At 30.4% G+C, this 21,908-nt stretch overlaps 1 protein-coding gene across 2 annotated transcripts; it reads right to left on the bottom strand.

Moving 5' to 3' along the window:
* Positions 1–4,475: 4,475 nt before the first annotated feature.
* On the bottom strand, positions 4,476–11,185 carry LOC114749955 (pentatricopeptide repeat-containing protein At5g61990, mitochondrial). 2 transcript variants are annotated; one of them, XM_028938503.1, is made up of 3 exons: positions 11,106–11,185; positions 4,880–8,159; positions 4,476–4,672 (listed from the first exon to the last, which is right to left on the bottom strand). In XM_028938503.1, the coding sequence occupies exon 2, from the start codon at positions 8,050–8,052 to the stop codon at positions 5,263–5,265; it is 2,790 nt and encodes a 929-aa protein (XP_028794336.1). In that variant the 5' UTR covers positions 8,053–8,159; positions 11,106–11,185; the 3' UTR covers positions 4,476–4,672; positions 4,880–5,262. The 2 variants fall into 2 exon arrangements, with proteins under 2 accessions (XP_028794336.1, XP_028794335.1); XM_028938502.1 differs by lacking the exon at positions 11,106–11,185 and adding an exon at positions 9,175–9,631.
* Positions 11,186–21,908: the final 10,723 nt, after the last annotated feature.

Raw genomic sequence — 21,908 nt, 5'->3', positions numbered from 1 at the left:
GTATGACTTTTCTTAATTTGTATGTAATTTATGTTTAATTATATGCAAATTGAAGACATTTATACATAACTGTATGTTCAAATTTTTAATAGGAAAATTTTTAGCAATTTTTCATACTATTTATAAGAGAACTTATTTTTTCCTATAACAAAATATAAAATACCATTCTCAACTTAAATTATTTTTTATAGTTTAGGATTTATGAAGGATGAATTAGTACATAAAATTTATTCAAATATAAGATAAATTTCGCAAAAAAAAAAATCTTTTTATCGTATTCTTATCGATATTAATTATTTGAATTTAAATGTATATTTAAATAGAAGCAAAGTCAGTGTAAGAAGATAAAATGTAAAGGAGATTATTAAAGCACATACTACCTCCGGATGTAATGCTAATTTGACTTATAATTTGGTTCTCAATCCACTTTATCTCCAATATTTATCTATTTTGCCCTCAAGTAATTCATATATTAGTTGCATATGTTAAGGAGTTAGTATCTATAGGTAATTCAAACATACATGATTAACAAATATATTTTAGGAAAGACAACATCTATTTATCCACTCTGTCTCTCATATTTATCTATTTTTTTAAGGTAATTCTTGTAATAATAGTGGTTTTAGCCAATATACTTGATTAAGAAGGATATTTTAAGAAAGACAACACATATTTATTACAAATGACTAACTTAACTAATTTTCTTAATATACTCAAATTAGTCAACTCTTAATATACTCAAATTAGTCAATTAACTCTTATATTAAGGATCGGAGGTAGTATTAATATGTCAGATTTTTTTTTCAAAATTTTTAGTATGTCTTTAATTTTTTTAATCCATTGTCTCCATAAATTTCTTTTACAAGTGAAGATAAGGTTATAAGTAAGACAATACTACCTCACATTCTTAATATAATACCCAATTAACTAATTTAGAAAAATTAAGAAAAGTACTCCCTTCGTTTCAAAATATAAGTTAAACTTTGTTAGAGGAACTTGATTTTTTTATAAGATAACATTCAATTTTGTCTTTTTTTCAATTTTACCCTATATTTTCTTCTTTCTTTATTGATAAGAGCATATTTAAAAAAAAAATACACGCCTTACATATTTAATAAACATAAATTAATAAATTTTATCTCATATTTTAAACAATAGAGAGTATCCAATTATTTAATTATAGCATATATTATCTGATCTTTCTAAAATACTTGTTTATACTATTAGATTATATATCAATTTATAAGTAAGATAAATTAATTTAGATAAAATAATAAATATAAATATTTTAAAATAATTTAGTAACTTTCTCGTTGAAATCAGTTAACTATATCGGAGGCAGCAACAAGAATTCATATTGTCAAACAAAAGTTTTCTGTCAAAGAAACAAATGGAGCACGTAAAGCTCACGCTGCATTCTGTGCAAATGCAAAGCATAACTACGAAAAGTTTATGAAATACTAATCCTCCACAATTAGTCAATAATTAACACACGCTTTGCTCTTAACTCAAGCCAAAGGAGGAAGAATCTGAACTTTGAAAAATGAGAATCTGAGTGAAAAAAACGATGAAGTATTTGAATGGAAATTCTGACTTGATTTTAGTTCAAACCTTCAAAGTCAAATTCCCTATTTATTTTTGTGTCGCATTACTTGAAGTAGGTAACTAGGCAAGGTTGGAAGCAAAAGATTAGTACTAATTCAAAGGAAAATCTCCTAACGGATCCTTTTTTTTTTTGTAAATTTTTGGACAAGAATTTCGACAGAAATATCAAGGCTGGGCACATTGCGTGGTGTTCGTACGCGTTAACGGGGAAAATCCTGTGATATTCCGTATGATTTAAACTGAAACGTCATTGGTCAAGAAAATTATAATGAAATCAACGTTGGTTTCAGTGGAAGTTTGATTGTTTAGATACAAAGTATCAAGTTTGAATCCACATGAATATGGAAAACATTTTTGGGATTGTTTAACTGGATTCGATAATATTCGTATTTGATCCAATCATATAGTTATATCATAAGAAGAAAGTTATATTAAACTAGTATATTTTTTTAAAAAAAATAATCAATTGACCTAATCAATACACAGAGGACAAATAGGCATACACGCAAAACACTTTTTATGGGGCAAAGACCCAACACTAATACTACCTCCGGTACTTAATACTATATCTGGTTCTTAATATAAAATTCTATTTGATTTTTATTTTGGTTCTAAATATAATACTCCAATTCATTTTGTCTCTCATATTTATGTATTTTTTTTCAAGGTAGTCCTTCTAATAATTGTAGTTCTAGCCAATATAGTTGATTAGTAAGGATATTTTAGGAAAGACAATATATATTTATTATAAATAACTAACTTAACTTCTTCCCTTAATCTCCTCAAATTAGTCAACTGGATCTTATAAATAGGATCGGAGTTAGTATAAGATATTGTTTGACTTTTATTTTAGTCCTAAATATACTATCTTAATCCATTTTGTTTCTCATATTTATACTTTTTTTTTCAAGATGGTCTTTCTAACAATGATAATTCTAACCAACACACTTAATTGGTAAGGATATTTTAAGAAAAATAACACTTATTTATTACAAATAACTAACTTAATTTTTTTTTAATTTTTTCAAATTAGCCAACTAATTTTTATAATTAAAACCGGAGGTAGTATTTGCTTTACCACTCACATGTTGTAACCGCCCGCGCTTTTGAGGAGACGCGTCTCAAAATACATGAATCGATCGGAGGAGACTTCTCATCGAGTTAGATCGAACGGTTTCAATTGATTCGAGTGAAAATAAAAACAAATCCCAAGTTATTGGGGAGGGGAGGGGGGGAAGGGCTCTTATTATTAAAGTCACTTCTTACAGAGAAAGTAATTAACCAGAAAAAATTAATCAAAAGAACATTAATCCAAAGGTTAAGGTGTATCTAGTAACATCAAATATTTTGCCAGGTATAGCTAACATCCTAAAATATTTCGTAATGTACTTAGCATCCTAAAATATTTTTTTAAGTGTGTTCTGTATCCTAAAATATTTTGTGATGTGCTGATACCTTGAATTTTTTTTTTTTAGTAAAATAATCTGACTACCCTTCTAATTTGCATTAATTATACAAACCTCTCTTTTATTTTAAAAACATACAGTTTAGTTCAATTAGTTAACACCTTTTAGGAATATTTTAATAATATTATTTTAAACTGAAATTTATATCAAAATAAAATTTATTTATTATTTTATTCCTCATTCTAATGAATTTCTAAATTATATTTCTATAGTTACATCAATTTCATTCAGTTAAGGCAAACATAAAAGATTTGATTAAAAATTTAACTAATTTTATGATTTAAAGTAAAATATGAAAATTATAAAATCTTATGATTTGGATCAAAATTAATAAATTTTATACCATATTAGAAATTTTAAAGATAATTATTTTTTGATTTCATAAAACATTTTTTGGAAACTATAAATGTCTGAATAATTATTAATTTAAAAAGGGGTATTTTGGTCAAAAAATTAATTTAAAGTCAAACATAACAGTTAACTAACGGTTTGGATAGATGAAAATAAAATTTTAAATATAGGAAGAAGGTTTGTATAACGTATGTTTTAATTGTAAGGGAGGTTTATATATGTTTTCAAAATAAAAAGAAGGTTTCGGTAATTGAGGTAAAATATAAGGATAACCGGTGTATTTTACTCTTATTTTTTTTAGATGCATTTAACACCCTAAAAATACTTTATAATACTTGATATACATTCATTTAACGAGTCTTTTGAAGAGCTAATGATGAAATTAAAACTATTCATAAAACAATATTTAAAAGCACAATTGCTTCTGAAAAAATTAATACTTTAATAGCAAAATTACTTCAAAAATATTTTTGGATGCTAAATGCTCCTGAAAAAATATTTCAAAGTACTAAATACACCACAGAATACTTTAAAGTATTAAATGCATCTAATAAAATACTTTAAAATGCTAAACACATGTTAACCCCTTAATTCAAATTAATGTTAATTAATAATAGGTAACTTGAAGTAATTTACTAAGTGCATCCAATATTTTAAAGTATTTTGTAGTATATCCATCATTATAAACTAATTTTTTTTAAGTGTATCAAATATCCTAAAATATTTTTTTAATATAATTTTATATTTCATGATTCAATGTGCTGAATGCACACAAAATAATTTAAAAATTTTGGATACACATTAAAAAAATATTTTATAGTACTGAATACACTATAATATAATTTATAATGCTGAACACATCTAAAAAAATACTTCAAAATAATAGATACACTACAAAATAACCCATTAGTAGATTATAACAAACCACCGGCCGTTTGGCCCAGTGCCATGCGTGTGCGTGGAGTGCGCACATGCGGGTTCGATCCCCCCTTGTAACAAAAAAAAAAGATTATAACAAACATAATAACGGCATATAATAATATAATGACAATGTAAAAGAACATAAAATAGCCTTATTTTGTATTCTCGTTTGCATACATAGGAGAACACCTGTCAATTGTACAAAAAATAATAAATTACTTTTGATCCTGAGCTCACTCAATCCATCAAATGCAAAGCCTCATAGATCCAGATGGATGAGTCGGATTACTCCAAAACGACACCTTCAACAACCTCATTTTATCTTTGACCTGCAAGATAAGCCAAAATATCTAAAATTCAACATAAAATTACACATTTGTTCATAGTTATCATATGATATCTAACATTATTGGTTAGATTTGAGTATTATGCAATTCAATTAGGAAACTCGAGGCATTTTCTGTATCCATACATACATTTGAGCCTCCTTTTCAAACGCGACAGGAGCCATGCTTAAAGAAACTAGAAACTTTTACCTATAAGCTTTGCAGTTGTCCTAAGCATAGCTCCAGGCAGTTTATTGTGAAAACCTGTCAGTTGCTGCAAAGTATAGACAGCTCTCGTCTATCCGTGGCTCTTTCAGGTCTCCATGCAGCCAGATAGGATGGATTCATACCAGTGAGCGGGCAACAGAATGACAATGTTGTTGGTACAAACATTAATTAGTACCCAAGTCATTTCCCTCAGATAATTGGGAGTCATTTATACTCTCTGTTTCATATCATTTTCATCCCCAATAAATAACTCGAACTTGTGGAATTTGAAACCCATGACTGTCTCTTGCTCCTTCTTGTACACAAAGCAAAACTCAGATGGTTCACCTCATTGAGCAAATTGACGAGCTCGTTATTTTTAAATTTCATACAACGCTGCTGAGACAGCTATTCATATCCATAGTCACGGGTATATCCTCCTTCAACATCTCATCCTTCAAACGCAAGGCTTCTTCATGCCTCCCTTCCTTTAAGTGGACATCAATCATCAACTTATAGGCAACTACGTCTGGCTCAATCCCCATGGCCACCATCTCTTCGAAAAGAGCAAGAACTTCAGCTCTATTTTCTACTGAGTTGTGACCATGCATTAACGATGAGTATGTTACAGCGGTTGGTTTCAGATCTCTCGCCTGCATCTCAATGAAGAGCTGCTTAGCTTTCTCCATATTTTGATCCTTACAATGGTGATCAATCAGAATTGTGTAAGTGATATGATTGCGTGAGATCTTCTTTTCCGACATCTCTTCCCACAATTGATAGGCTCCTTGCAACTTATTATTTTTGCAAAAACCATCAAGTAATATGTTGTAAGAGACAGTAGAGGCCATTCCCTGGCGCAACATTTCTTCAAGTAGATTTTGAGCCTCTTCTAAAAGACCCTTTCTGCAATATAGACTGAGAAGGGAATTGTAGATAAAGTTGTCAGGTTGGACACCTTTCTGAGTCATATCATTCACCAACCGTAAACCCTCATCCAGATTTCCAGACTTGCAGTATCCATCAAAAATTGTCGTATATGTCACAATATTTGGTACCAAACCAGATTCCAATAGGCCATCAAATAAGGTCTTAGCCCTTTCAAGTTCACCAGCCTTACACAGCCCGTCAATCAAGACATTATAGATAACAATTTCAGGTTTTATGCCTTTTTCATTCATTTCTTCAAGAAGTTGAAAAGCTTTCTCCATTTCACCTTTTTTACAGAAGCCATTAATGATAGAACCATAAGTAAAAACATCCGGAGCCAACCCTCTGCTATTGAGCTCCGAAAAGAGGGTCATTGCTTCTTGCATTTTTCCATTCTTTGAAAGACCACTAATGAGCACACTGTATGTTTTAACATCTGGGAAAACACCTCTTGCAAGCATGCTCCTAAATATGGTGAAGGCTTCTGTTACATTCCCAGCTTTGCAGTGGCCATCAATTAAGAGCGTATAAATTACGTCATCTGGCATGACACCATCCTCTATCATGTCATTGAAAATCAAGTCAGCCATCTGCATGTTTCCTGACTTACTGTATGCTTGGATAAAAGCTCCATATGTATACGTATTAGGCTTTAATTGACTTTTCAACATTTCATCTAAATAAACCTTTGCTTCTTCTATCTTCTGGGCCCTACATAGTCCCACGATAATAGAATTGTAGCAGAAGACATCTAACGGGATCCCCTGCTCTTTCATGCTCTCCAGTATTTTTCTCATCTTTTTCACTCTGCCTTCCTTGGCATTAGCTGAAATAAGGGCGGTGAAGATAACAACATTTGGTTTTAAACCACTTCTGACCATTTCCTCCAAGAAAGCATCAGCCTCAGGAAGCTTACCACATCTGCAAAGCCCATTAATAATAACACTGTAAGTTATCTCAGAGGGTTTCAAGCTTTGTTTCTTCATCTCATCAAATAACTTAAAGGCAGTATCCATATCACCCTTCCTGCAGTATCCCTCAATCAAAGTTGTATAAGTTCTTGAGTTCAATCTAATTCCTAAGCTTTTTATCTCATCTAGAATTTCTCCAGCCCTATCCATCCTACCTGCCTTAGACAAGCCATTAAGAAGGGTGTTATATACGACCACATCTTCAACGAGACCATTTTTTAACATTTCATTCTTCATTTTAAAAGCCTCTTCCACATTACCTTGCTTCATAAAAGCATCAATGAGCGCATTATAGCTGAGAGAATCAGGCTTCAATCCCACATTAACCATTTCTGATAAAATTAATTTTGCTTCACTGAGGTGCTTTTTCATGCAAAAGCCATTAATAAGAGCTAAATAAGTGAATTTGTCCGGGGCCATCTGATTCTCAACCATATATTTTTTAATTTTCATTGCTTCATCAAGTAAACCTGCTTTACACAAACCATCAACAATCACATTATAAGTCACTTTAGTAGGTCTGCAACCTTTATCTACCATTTCACTGAGGACCCTTTTCCCCTCACAGGTGTTACCAGACTTGAAGTGTGCGTTAATTATAGATGTGTAAGTGTAAGCATCAAATGGCATATTCATCGCTGACATTTTATCACAAACTTTCCAAAACAAATCAAATTTGCGCGCCTTTAACAAGTCACTCAATAATGAGTTGGCAGTCAACAAACGAGGCACAAAATTGATCCTCTCTGATTCCAAAAGCACATGAGAAGCCTCATCCAACAAACCCAATTTCCTGTAACTATCAATTAACATTTCAAAGACCACTGAATCAGACCTCTGATTACTTGCCTCCCGATAACAACCATCAATAGAATCCAAAATATCAAATGGAGGCTTGAAATCTCGTGCCATACGGCCAATTATGTCAGAAGCCGGGCCATAAAACTTTGAATCACAGAGAGCAACAACAAGAATACATAAGGTATCCAAATCTCGAAGTGTACCCATTTTTTGTTCGGACCAATGGAAGAAGCTGAGAAGACGCCGAGGGTCACCCCTACGGTTTTGGTGTATGACAGATTGGATTACATCCGGATTCAGCTTGGATAAGATGCTTGGGGAATCCATATGAAGGTGCCAATTGTCAAGCTTGAGAATATTTGTGATCTCCTGCACTGTGTCTTGGGTCTGTGCAATGCTATAGTACACTGCTTTATGAGAAGAATAGTGGCATCTTGCGAGAATATTACGGTTCTTATGTAAAAATCTCCACATTTTGCTCTTGAATAGATGAATTGATTAAACTCAGACGAGCTATGCAAAATGTGAGAGGAAGAGGAATAAGCCGCTCATAAATTCTCGGGAAAATTAGAGTGAAGGACCTAGAGGAAACAATAATTATTAGAGAAGATCATAAAATTGTAATTATGTCAAAGTACCAAATACCAAAATATAAATTTAAAAATACTGAATTGCCCCTAGCCAAAACTCCTACATTCGCTCCAACCACATCTCAGTTACATCTTCCCTACAGTCGATCGCCTACTCTATTTAAAAAGGCCTTGCTTCTTTGCTTAGGAGTACCGTCGCTTATTAGAAAAAGCCCCAAGCTTAAAGGTATCGGATGGGAATCACAGCATTACTGTTAGCAACCCAGAACCATCCAGGTTTATTTTGACCGATACATTAGTTTCTGTAGTGACCCTTTTGACCTCTCCAATTATATCTCCTGAAGATGACCAGACAAATATACAAAATCACATGTGCATTCCAAAATGTTGAGCAACTACTTTATAATCATCTGAAACGTTTTACTAGGCTTCTTACCAAAACAAATGCATCTAGTTATCATCACAGAACGCAGATATGAAGTAGGTGAAACATTTTACCACAACTTCAATATTTCCCTTTTTGACAGAAGACAGGAGACAAAGTCCCCCCAAAAAAAAGCCCTTTAACGAAGACATAGAACCCAATGAAAAGCGGCAATCATCCTAATGGAGAAATCGAGAAGAGAAAAAACTAAGTTTATCAGGCTCGGAAGAGTTGAACGCATAAATAAGTGATTAGGACAAAGGGCATATTTGTTCTTGTGCGAGCAGCAGGTTTACATTTTCTTCCAATAAATTAATGGTCCAATGAAATGGCGAAGTAAAAGAAGTCTTTATGGAAGATATAGGGGGGGGGGGGGAAAAGCCAGAACTTTAAACATTCAAGATGTTCCTAGAATCAAAATAACGACCAATAATAAAAGTTCATAAATTTGGAGACAACACAGCAAGGCAAGCATAGACAACTAGAAACCAATTTCAATCCAGGGAAGTAGAAAACATTTTTCACTCATTTGTAGCAAGACAACAAGAAGCACATCAATACATGGGCAGCGGCAGATCTTACACAGGAAAGCCTTGATGCAGCGGAAAATATGCCCTCGTTGGCCTGTAACCTTCTTCACCTCCTTCTCTCAGAATCAGAAATTCCTCTTTTTGTTTTTCCAGGAAAGTGAGGGATGATGGCTTCACTTGGAATGGGGGGAAGCCAGCGAATGACGAAGGCAGTGGCACAGAATACAGTTTGCTTCTGCTTTCTCTTCATTCACATTGCCTTTCCTCTTCTACTTTATTAGAGGACGACTCGTGATGTGCGAGCCCAAGACGAGGAGAAAATTAATGGTGTGTTTGGTTCAACGAAGTGGAGGGGAGGGAAGGGAAGGGAAGGGAAGGGAAGAGGAGGGGTTCTAATGAATGGGAAGAGAGGGAAGGTGTTTTAATATTACCTTATTTGGTTCAGGAGTGAAGGGGAGGGGAGAGATTTTTATATGACCAACTTTGCCCTTATTTTATTTTTATATAACAAAATATTTTTATATGCCTTTTAATATGCTTACTAATTTTATTAATTAGTTAAAATTTCAGAAACTTGTTACCTTACTCAAATATCAGAAATTATTTTTATATGCATTTTAAATGATGATTTTATTAATAACCTAATATGTCATTAATTTTAATATGCTTTTTAAAATCTTTTACCTCTCTAAAATATGATAAAATTAGAAAATTAAGTTGGATAAAAAGAGACAAGACCCCAACCACAATACAAGATCCTCCATACACTAGGAAATTATATTTAAACCTCCATTTTAGACAATAATGACCAAAACAATGTTGGAATTGGAGTGCCGCAAGACTATGAACTGTGAGAAAATTCTCTATTGGTAAGTTGCAAATTAAAAACACAAAATTGTAGCTCACTGCAAGTGTAAATTTTGTAAGTTACATAATCGATGGGGAAACAACCCCCTTCAAAACCTTAATTGCAAGGAGAATGCTATGATGTGAATTTCAGAGCCACGGGCCAATCCCTTCTAAGTTAATACTTTAAACAATAAGAATATAATGAGGGGTATCAACTGAGTACATAAGGTTGCACATCAAACTTCTACAAGGCTGAAAGGCAAAGTCACAAGCAATCAGTTTAATGAAAATGAAGATCACCATAGGACTGGTAATACAAATCAATCTATCTATGTCCCACGTGATCATGAAGTCGCACAAACAGTAAACACAGAGAAAAAGCAACTGTTCAAGATTAGTTGATTGTGAGAGTCAAACACGCAGCACCTCAAGCAATTAGATTGGGACCTTAATTGTACTAATAATGCAACAGCATCCTTAACTTGAACTTTCAAACATGCCATACAGCCTCACAGTACGGTCTCAAAAATGATTGAGCATAACCATCAAATTAGACAAGGAACAAAGTAGACCAAATAGAAAGCCACAAGATTCCAACGCAAAAACAATCACTTTGGATGGGCCCCCTCGAACAGGGAAGTCACATTTACCAAAGGCTGTAGCTACACAGGCAAAATCCACATTCATTATATATACTATATTGCATTCCTCATGGCGAAGACGTCGGGGTTGGCTCACTATGGAATGAATACTGTTATATGGAACTCAATCAAGGATGCCTTAACCAAAAAGCTATATCAATTTTGAACTTAATCTTCTTTAAAGTGCATATCGATATTCCCGACATATGTATTGCATTTATAAACTTCAGCTTTTTGGTATTGTTTAGTCAGACTTCAACTTCTAATGTATGTAACAACTTCGACGCTTCTTGGTTTATCCTACATTGCAAGTCAGAGAATTTTAAGTTCGATTAATTGTGAGAGAAACTAGAAACAAAGAAGAAATGGGAAATCTGAATCAAAGAAGAAAAGGAATAAAACCAGAAACATGAAACCAGATAGTTGAGACAAGCATGAGCAAAAACAAGGACGAAGAACATAAGAATATCTATAATCTAGAAGAAATACTCACCTGACGACAATAAAAATGGATAGAAGAAAAAAGGCTGCGGCAGAGGGACCAGGTGGCGCCGACGACGACTGGAGGAGGAGATGCGACAGGCACCGTTGCTGGCAGAAGAGCGGCTGAACCCCGAAGCGAAAGAAACGAGAAGGGCTTACAAGTAGGGAAAATTTCAGTTAGCCCCTCTAGAGAGATTTAATTTCCAACTGCCCCGTAAGGTTCTGAAACTTCGTTCAGCCCCTTTGACTAAAACAAATTGGATGTTGCAGATGATAATATAATATAGGGTTAAGGTGCACCCAGCACTCCAAATATTTTTTCAGATGCACCCAGTGGCCTAAAGTAATTTATGGTGCAATTTTGACCTCAAAGTAATTAAAATGGTGCATCAGTATCACATGCTAACAGATCTGTTACTTTGACCGTTAAATTGATGAGTCAGCACAAGTTTGACCAAAATAATCTGACGTGGCATGTCTAATAAGCAGGTGATGTGGAATTTTTTCGGGGTTAAGGTGCATCCAGCACCCCCAAGTATTTTTCCAGGTGCACCCAGTGATCTAAAGTAATTTATGGTGCAATTTTGCCCTCAAAGTAATTAAAATGGTGCACCAGTATCCTATGCTAATAGATCTGTTACTTTGACTGTGAAATTGATGAGTCAGCACAAGTTTGACCAAAATAATCTGACCTGGCATGTCTAATAAATAGGTGACATGGCTTTTCTTGTTAATTCCATTGTTTTGTCTGAATATTACTCCTCTGGTCCTATTTATAAGGCACTTCCAGCATGTTTCACACAAACCAAGGAAAACCTTAAATTTCATTAACTCTCATTTAAATTTTAATAACTTTTCAACTTGATCCCTATTTAATATATATTATACCTCATATAAACAAAGTCAATACAATAATAAATGAGGAGTAAATTTATACATCCATACAAAAAATTTCACTCATTGCCTTATAAATAGGACCAAAAAATATCTTCTCTCTCTACCCTATAAATAGGACCAGAGGAGTATCTCTGAAAAAATTTCTTACTCTGAAAAAAATTCCAAGAGCCGAAGAGAGCATTTACTGAACAGAGAAAACAAAGCAGTGGCAAATAAAAAAAATTCCACATTACCTGCTTATTAGACATGCCAGGTCAGATTATTTTCGTTAAACTTGTGCTGACTCATCAATTTCACAGTCAAAGTAACTAGAGCCGGGAATCAGGGCCGGCCCTTCAGGACTAGCAGGCTTAAAAGGGCCGGCCCTTCAGGGCTAAAATTTTAAAAATACCCCAATTTGCCAGGCCCGGCCCTTAAACTACAGGACCAGGGCCGGCCCGCGGGCTTTTGGCCCGTTTAAGAAAAAATACTATTTTTTATATTTATCATATTTTTTTTATAAAAATATAAAAATAAACCAATGAAATTATTAATAAAAGACATAAATATGAATAAAATTAAGTCACAAATATAAAATATTATCATATATAAATATTCATCAACATCTAATAACATCTAAAACATTCATTAACAAGATAACAACATCTAAAAGTTTTATCTATAATACAATTGTGCAATAAATAAACACTATCATTAATCTTTTGAAACTTCATCATCACTATAATTAATTATTTTTCTTCATAAGTATGCTTTTCTTTCGTAACAAAAATATCAAGTTTTTCTTCTTTATAAGAATTTTATTTTTAAATTTTGCAATCTAACTATTATTTTACTTTAATGTGAGAAACATTGTTGTTGAAACTCATGAATTTCTAATTCAAATTATAGAATCACAAGTTATATAAGTATAAAAATATTCTATTATCAAATATATATATAGTTTAAAAATATTAACGCATATAATATAAATCAAATCATTATTAAAGTCCAAATTAACCCATTTTTTAAAAATTTAATTGGATAAATTATTGTCTAAAACTAAATTTAATTTTAAAATGATAATAATAACTAAATATTTGAAATATTATTAACAATGTAAAAAATTAATAACATTAATATTATATAAAAAAATTTAAAAAATTATAAAATTATAAAATGGCTTAAAAGGGCCAGCCCTTTTAAGCCCTTGGCCCTCCAGGGCTTATTTCTCATTTTAAGAGAAAAATATTAAGCCCGGCTCTCATAATTTCAGGGCCTAAAAGGGCCGACCCGACGGGCTCGGCCCGTTTTCCCGGCTCTAAAAGTAACAGATCTGTTAGCATAGGATACCGGTGCACCATTTTAATTACTTTGAGGGCAAAATTGCACCATAAATTACTTTAGGCCACTGGGTGCACTTGGAAAAATACTTGGGGGTGCTGGATGCACCTTAACCCCAAAAAAATTCCACATCACCTGCTTATTAGACATGCCACGTCAGATTATTTTGGTCAAACTTGTGCTGACTCATCAATTTAACGGTCAAAGTAATAGATCTGTTAGCATGGGATACCGGTGCACCATTTTAATTAATTTGAGGGCAAAATTGCACCATAAATTACTTTAGGCCACTGGGTGCACCTAACAAAATACTTGGGGGTGCTGGATGCATCTTAACCCTATAATATAATTATGCCCTTGCATTTTTTTTTCCAGTTTCAGTAGCCAGCAGGCTGGTGCTCCGGCCACTGATGGCTAGAGCTCCTCCAGCCAAAGAATTTTTTTCAAAAATAGGATGGCAAATGAAGAATTTGATTCCATGCCTCTTGACAGACCAAAAAATTTAAAACCATAACATCATTATTTTTATTCCTAAAATTTAATTAAATTTATATATAAATACTCCCTCCAGTTCAAATTATAAGCTAAACTTTCTTAAAGACGTTGATTTTTTATAAGATAACATTCACTTTTATCCAAGCATTTAATAAGTTTTTTTCAATTTTACTAGCATATATTCTCTTTACTCTTTAATTCATTTATTACATCTTGTATATATTCTCTTCATTGTTACAGGTATATTAGGAAAAACAAATATATGTCTTACACATTTATTATTTTAAATTGATTTTAATTAGTTTATTGATAAACGTAATGGATAAAGTTTAGCTTATATTTTGAACCGGAGGGAGTATCTTTTAGTAGATTGCCACGCATTAGGACTGCATTTATTTGGAACTTATTTTACTCTATCATATTTTTATTTTGTTTGTTTTAATGAACATATTACATATTCTATCTTTGATTTATTTTATCTAGACAATGGCTTGAAGTAGCCGGAGGCCCTTAAATTGCATGTGATTGAAGTATTTGTGGATCTATAATGCAATAATAACAATTTCTGCAAGTTTAGTTATTGTTAATATCGATTGAGGTAATCAAATCTAAACTGCTATTATAATTTATCAATTAGAGATGTGTTGTTTTATAACCATGTTAGCTATGACTAATCTTTCCTAACATGATTTGCGTGTGAATGTACTATGATAGTATATGTTGATTACAGATGATAAGTTTTTTTTTTTAACCATGATAGCCTTAATTGAGGTTAAATATCTTTCCATCATGGTTAGCCCCCTTAAAGATGTGATAACTTCTAAATAACCATGATATGGTATGTTTACTGATTTTATTCCTTTCTATCATAGTTGGTTTTGGTTCTAATGAGATGAGTGGTGATGTTACAATAAATATCTGGTCATCCAATCCATTTAATCATGTAATGTATTATATATATATATATATATATATAACAAATACAAATGTGTGAATGAACTAAAACAAGATAATTAACAATACATAGTAGACGATCTGTAGGAGGTATATGGGAATTCACAATTCTATTTGAGGTCTTATGGAGAGAAAAATTAAATGTCAAGAGCTGCATGAAAAACTGAAATTAAACAATTTATAACATAAATTAGACAATTTGCAAGAGGTCTATAGAAATTTACAATTTCATTTAAGGTCCTGTGAAGAGAAAAATTAAATACCAAGGATTATATGAACAACTGAAATTAGACAATTTACAAAATAAATTAAACACTTTTATTTCTTTTATTGTGGATCCCTTACTCTAATTTGAAGCATTTTTATTTGTTTTATTGTTTGCAATTTATAATTTTATATGCATATTTCTTTTCCTAATAAATTTCAATTGTGCTTGTCATAATTTTACAATGCAAATTCTCTCACTCTAATGATTTAAGTATTAAGAGTTGTATGAACAACTAAAATAAGACGAAATTTGTGTTGTAAAATTATGACAAGCCAATTAAAATTTATTATAAAAAAATATGTATATAAAATTATAAGTTGCAACCAGTAAAAAAAAAAATTGATTGAATCATTAGAGTATAGGATCCACAATAAAAGAAATAAAAATTGTCTAATTTGTATTGTGAATCATCTTATTTAAGTTATTCATACAACTCTCATAACTCTCAACATCTATTTTTTTCTGCACAGGACCTTAAATGGAGTTTTAAATTCCTGTATACCTATTGTAAATTACATAATTTGTATTGTAAATCATCTAATTTTAGTTGTTCATGTAACCTTTGACATTTAATTTTTCTTTCAACATGACCCTAAATAAAATGTGAATTGCTATATATCTTTTACAAATTGACTAATTCGTAATGTCAATTGTCTAATTTCAATTATTCATGCAACCTTTGACATTTCATTTTTCTCTTCATAGGACCTAAAATGAAGTTGTGAATTCCCAGATATCTTTTGCAAATAGTCTAATATGTGTTTTGAATTATCTTATTTTGGTTGTTCATTTACACATGAGCATTTGCATGTATTTTGTTATATATATTTTTCTTTACATCATATAACTAAATAAATTAGATGACTTGATGGTTATAATATATTTTGTATACCAAAAAGTCATGGGTTCAAACCCCATTAATCACATTATTTTGAGTGGGGGGGGGGGATCTTTACAAAGGGACTATGAGTTCAAACCCTCTTGGCCACCTTATTTTAAAAACAAATCTTTGGCAAAAGAAGCTCCAGCCACCAACATCAAGGGTTCCAACAGTCAAAACTCCAGTGAGGTTGATATAATGCAAGGGTATAGTTGTATTTCATTTATAATATTTAACTTTATTTTGGCCAAAGGGGCTAAAATGAGTTTCAGAATTTCATGAAGAATGGTGGAAATTAAATTACTTCATAATGGGTTAAATTTGAGAGGAATAAGAAAGAAGGAGAGGAAAGCAGAAAAAGACAAAAACTAAACCAAATAGCTTTGCCATCTCTTTTCCCCACTACCTTCCTTTCTCTCCACTCTAGATAGACACTGGCTAAAAGATCAACTAAATTTATAAAATTTCAAATCAGTTTTAATAACTAAGTTAGAATTTAAAAATATTAATAAATTTATAATAAAATAAAAAATTCCAAAAAATTTATCAACATTTAAAAATAAAAAATTAAATACTAATATTGTAAATTTACCAACATTTGAAAATATCAATATTTAAAATTTTGTAAATTTAATTAAACTTTTAAAATTTTGAAAATTAAACTATCATTTTTTTAAAAAAAATTCAAGAAAAGTCTAATCTTTTCGTCTTTTGAGTTTTGACTTATAAGACTGGTTCTTTCAATTATGATTTAATGTAACTCGATTATTAAGTTGTTACTAGTCTAAATTTGGTCCTTCATCTCACGTTTAATAATTTAATTCTTATCGTACATGACTTGTTTTGAGTCATCAACTAACTATTTTATGTGGCAAAAAAAATTCCCTAATGTCATTAAAAATTGCCTTCTTGCATTCAAACTCAAGTCGTGCATCTAGTAAGAAATTCAAAAAAAAGAAAAAAGAAAAAAAGAGAGAGCATTTGGATTTCATCACCCTCTGTCAGCAATGTCTTCAATTGATTGATGACTCAAAACAAGTGATGTATAATGAAGATTAAATTATTAAATGTGAAAATATAAGAAAATGAGTTTTAAGTGCAGGCATAAATTAAGAAATCAAGTTGTGTCTAATTATAGTTGATAGATTAAAGTATTTCTCCGGTCTTAAATATAAGACCTTTATACTAGTGGTCTTGTATTTAGGACCGGAAGAATATAAGTGATCTAAAATTTTGAGGAAAAAATAATTTTCCTTTTATAACAATCAAGGATGCTTTTATAAATCGAACCTCAATTGGTGTGAATATGCATCTCTAGAAAGTCTAAAAGGGTGTTTTAAATCCTCCAAAAACATTTTTAAAAAGTATTTTGGGAAAACCATATTGGAGGTACCGATACTTTTTTTCAATTTTCAATTTAGTACCTATGTGTTTTTTGTTCTTAACTAAATCTTTATTTTTTTCTATTAACATCATTAATCCTTATGTAGAAACTAAAAATATCAATAGAACAAAGTTATAAGAGCTAATATTGCTAAAAAGATAAAATTAAATGTTTAATTAAAGGGAAAAAAACACATAGGTACCAAATTAAAAATTGAGAGAAAGTATAGGTACCTTCAATATGGTTTTTCCAAATATTTTTATATAAATTGAAACAAAATTTCTCCCACTTAAGTTTTCAAACTCCCTAAAATTACTTACAAAAGCCTATTCCAAATACTATTAAAACTTGAACACATTATCTAAACAGCCTCTAAGGTTGGTTTTAAAATAAGCTTTAGTTTGTGAGGCCCAACTCCTATAATATATGCTAGGCCAGAAGATGGCTTCACTCATAGGAATCCAAACCAACTCTTTTTTCTATACGGACATGGTTTGGGTTTAATAATATAAGTTAGTGGTTCACAACATAGAGAATTAAGGTTTGAATCTTTATTAAAAGAAGTATTTATATTTAATATCACATGGTATCTCAAATAATATTGTCTTAAATAAAAAGATATGTATCCTTAATAAAAAATAACTCGTTTTTTTTTCCTTTTTGTTTTAAAAAATCATGAAAAATTGAAATTATTTTTTCTTTTAATTTTTACATAGCGACTAGTGAACTTTATACAAAGTTTTAGTATAATTTCTTAATTTTGTAAAGTATCTTCTCAATTTTACACCCCTAATATTATTGGTCTCAAATAATTATTTTTTGTTCTAGTAATTATTTTTGAAGAAAATCAAATCATTATGTTAATATTTTGTGCTTCAATATAATTACCAAAGATAAGAGCTATAACTTGTTTCCAATATTCAGGACTTTAATCAAACCAAGCTTCCGCAATTGTCGAATCTTCCTGTTGAACAGCTTGTTCTTTGCGGCCTGAACCGGTAAGAAAATTCCCTTCCATTAGAATGATACTTGAGAGTTTCCTATCTCATATTAAAAAATATTTTATTAATATTTAAAATTTTAATAATGACTTTCTATAATGAAACTAATAGTATTAGAATTAATATTAAAAATTTATAAAATTAAAAAATTACGATAAAGTTTAATGTAAAATTAAAGAAGCAAGGATGCGCTTTCGTCACTAATAAAACAAAATATCTAGCATAGCCATACTCAGCTCCTATCAGATTTCAAATTGTTGGACCGCTTTGCATTTACAGGCTTGCGGATCCACAGGAATCTCTCCACGTTCAATTGCTGGGACAGACAGTCGGCACGTGTGACTTTACCAGTGTCGTTTCTCTCTGGTTTTTTTTTTTAAAAAAAATATTTAAATCAGATTTTTTATATTCATTGTATGACAAGTTCTCCAATCATATATAATTAATCAATCATGTGTGCTATTTTTTTTTCTTGTAAGTTTATAATTAATATTAATATTTTAAAAATAGAATATATGATTATGTGTGATTGCACAACATATGTAAATACTGAAGAAAAATCATATACTTCCCAATCATTAATATGAGAGTCACTTGATCCACTGACGTATTTTGAAAAACTTAATTTAATTAATTAATTATAATCAATATGATATTTTTTTTAAATATGCATACACGATGAATTATAAATTAGATAAATTTATTTTTAAAAAATGATTAGTATAAGAAATAAAATAAATTAAAATTTTATATTCCCAACCGAATTTAATCTCACAACTAGTTTTTTCAGAGGAAAAAAACACCGGCACCCTTAAAAACGATCTCCATTGACTTGGTCGTCCTCACGCTTCTCCCCCAATCCTCCGAGGGTTAATGTGCATAAATTCTGTATCTCTCGGTCTATATTGTTTATAGTGGACATACGAATGCCAAATATTAATTTATTTTCTGAATTTAATGTTGTATGATCAAATTAGAGTTTCTTTGCCAAAATGAAAAGGCAAAAGTTAGATCTTTTCAAAAAGAAAATGCTCAGGTGGCTCTTGTGTGAGTACTGGAACTTGGGAGGGAAATTTGGATGATCACAAGTCACACCTTAGGGTTTCTGAAGATTGCAGATAAATACAGTAAGGCTTTTCTACTGAGCATTTAAAACAAAAATTAATTATTAAATAATTAAATAGATATTTTTACAATATTGGATATTAAAAGAGACTGTAATATTGCAGCTCCACTGAATACACGTTGAATGGAAAGATTATGAAAAAGTCCCAAAAAATTATAATTATAAATAAGTAACATATGAAAAAATTAATACTGATTGTTCAAAATTACATATAAATATAAAAAAACCAATGGTGTTCATATTTTTTCGGTCAAATAATGGTGCTAATATTAAATAACTAAAAGCATATTTTTAAAATTTAAAAGACTAACATGAAATTTGAAGTAAATTTAGAGGTCTAGACATATAAAATTATATATTTCTTGTTTTTTTAGGCTGTATCCATGGCTTTACTGCTTTCTTTTTTCTTTCTTCAGCTTCGGCTACTGGGGACATGTATTCTGTCTTTTTGATTATCAATAAAATGGACTGCTGTTTTCTGGTAAAAAAAATTAACCCAGAATTAAATCAGGAATAAGGATTCCGTTGGCCCAAAAAAAATTACGAATAGGGATTGAAAATATCAACTTCTATTAATTGTTTTGTACAATCCTACCTGCATGGATGAAAATTAGTCAATGATAATTAATGAATTAATTAATTCTTATAGGTACAGGGGTCGTTTTCGGATGGATAGTTATCTGCTTATTTGTATGATTTATTAGAAAGGATGCGCCTAATTCAACGGGTTAATTTATGTGACTCAAACGTATATGTAATATGTTCATTTTAAATTATATAAAATTAAAGCCTTGAATTTTAAATAAACCAATGCAATAATTAAAACTTATATGTTCTTCTTCTTTTTTGGCCAGCAAAACTTATATGTTCATTTCAAATTATATAGCATTCCCAGCAAAAAAAAAAAAAAAGCCTTAGAAAATTATACTATTAATGTAATTTTTAAAGGGTTTAGATGCGTCAAATACTCTAAAGTATTTTTTTCAGGATTTTATGATACATCTAGTACTCTGAAATATTTTTTAACTGCGTTCAGTATCACAAGTATTTTTTTCAGGATTTTATGATACATCTAGTACTCTGAAATATTTTTTAACTGCGTTCAGTATCACAAGTATTTTTTAGTGTATTTAGCACCTTAAAATATTTTTTTAGATACTTCTAGTACCCAAAATATTTTTGGTACATCTAGCACTAAAACAAAAACAAAAAATTCAAAGTGTTAGATGCATATGAAAAATATTTCAAGATACTGAATGCACCACTAAATATTTCAAAGTGCTGGATGCACCTGAGAAAATATTTCGAAGTGCTAGATACACTTTAACCCATTTTTAAATTAAACAGGGATCAATGAATTTCTTATGTATTATTTATCACATTACTAACTTTTGTCATTAATTTTTTAACATATTTTTTTAATAAAAACACTAAATATATAGGTTAAGGCAAGATTTTTTTCAAAAAAAGGAATATTTAAATTCATGTACCATTGCATCAATATTAGTTTATTTCATATAAAATGTAAACATGAACATTACATTCTTTAATAGATAACGAGTTGACTAGAATTTCACGCTTTGCATGCGCCTATAATTAAAAATTCACAACAGATTCTTTTTTTCATGACCAAAAAATCATTTATATTTTATATTAATTCTTTTGATATAATGATCAAATTTTATTACAATACATTAAATCCCATAGATTTTATATCACATTGATATCGATTACATCATAAATTTTTTTTAAAAAATTATTATTTTTAATACAAGGCCACGTACAAGGTCATGGGATAGACAATATAATTAGATCAAGTTAGAGCTCAATGAGTTCTTACATCCAAGAGATGAATCATATAAAATCGTTATATTGACCGCCTTATAACTAAATTAATTAGTAAGCAAGTTAGTCCTCATATTTGTTAATTTTTGTTTTTGTAAATACGTGTTTAATAGTAACAAATAATAATTGAGTCAAATTAAGAAATTATAATTATAAATCTATGATACTTGAGGAAACAAGCTAGGTTATACGGCAACTAATTATTTAATTTAATTATTCTTTTTGTTATTATAAGTTTCGAATAATTAATTCATGAATAATAAACAATTAATTAAAATTAATTTAAAACAATAAATAGGTTAGAATTATGTTTTTGTTTTCAAATACTCCCTCCAATCTTATATATAAGTTTTATTTTTGGAGAGAGGTCTGATCCAAAATGTAAGCTTTACTTTTAAGTTTATCTAAATATTTATTACTTTTTTTTTCTTTATTTTGTTCTTAGTTAACTGTATTTAGTATTATCTCTCTCATATTAATATCACTCCATATGTTCTCTTTCATTATTTTTTCATTTGTTGCCTCTCTCATTTACTCTCTTAATAAATAAGGGCAAATTTAAAACAATATATATTTCTTACTTATGCATTATTTTTTAACTGCTAATTTGTTAAACATGATTCAGTTATTTGAAATTTATATA

Source organism: Neltuma alba, unplaced genomic scaffold (assembly GCF_004799145.2).
Source record: "Neltuma alba isolate B1F8T4 unplaced genomic scaffold, ASM479914v2 tig00006238_pilon, whole genome shotgun sequence".
NCBI classification, from domain to species: domain Eukaryota; kingdom Viridiplantae; phylum Streptophyta; class Magnoliopsida; order Fabales; family Fabaceae; genus Neltuma; species Neltuma alba.
Note: the sequence above shows the minus strand (reverse complement) of the source record. Positions and strands in the feature narration are given on the sequence as shown.

Bases quoted from the DNA above. Each gene is read 5' to 3' on its own strand.
- LOC114749955 (XM_028938503.1), bottom strand. From the start codon at position 8,052: ATGTGGAGATTTTTACATAAGAACCGTAATATTCTCGCAAGATGCCAC.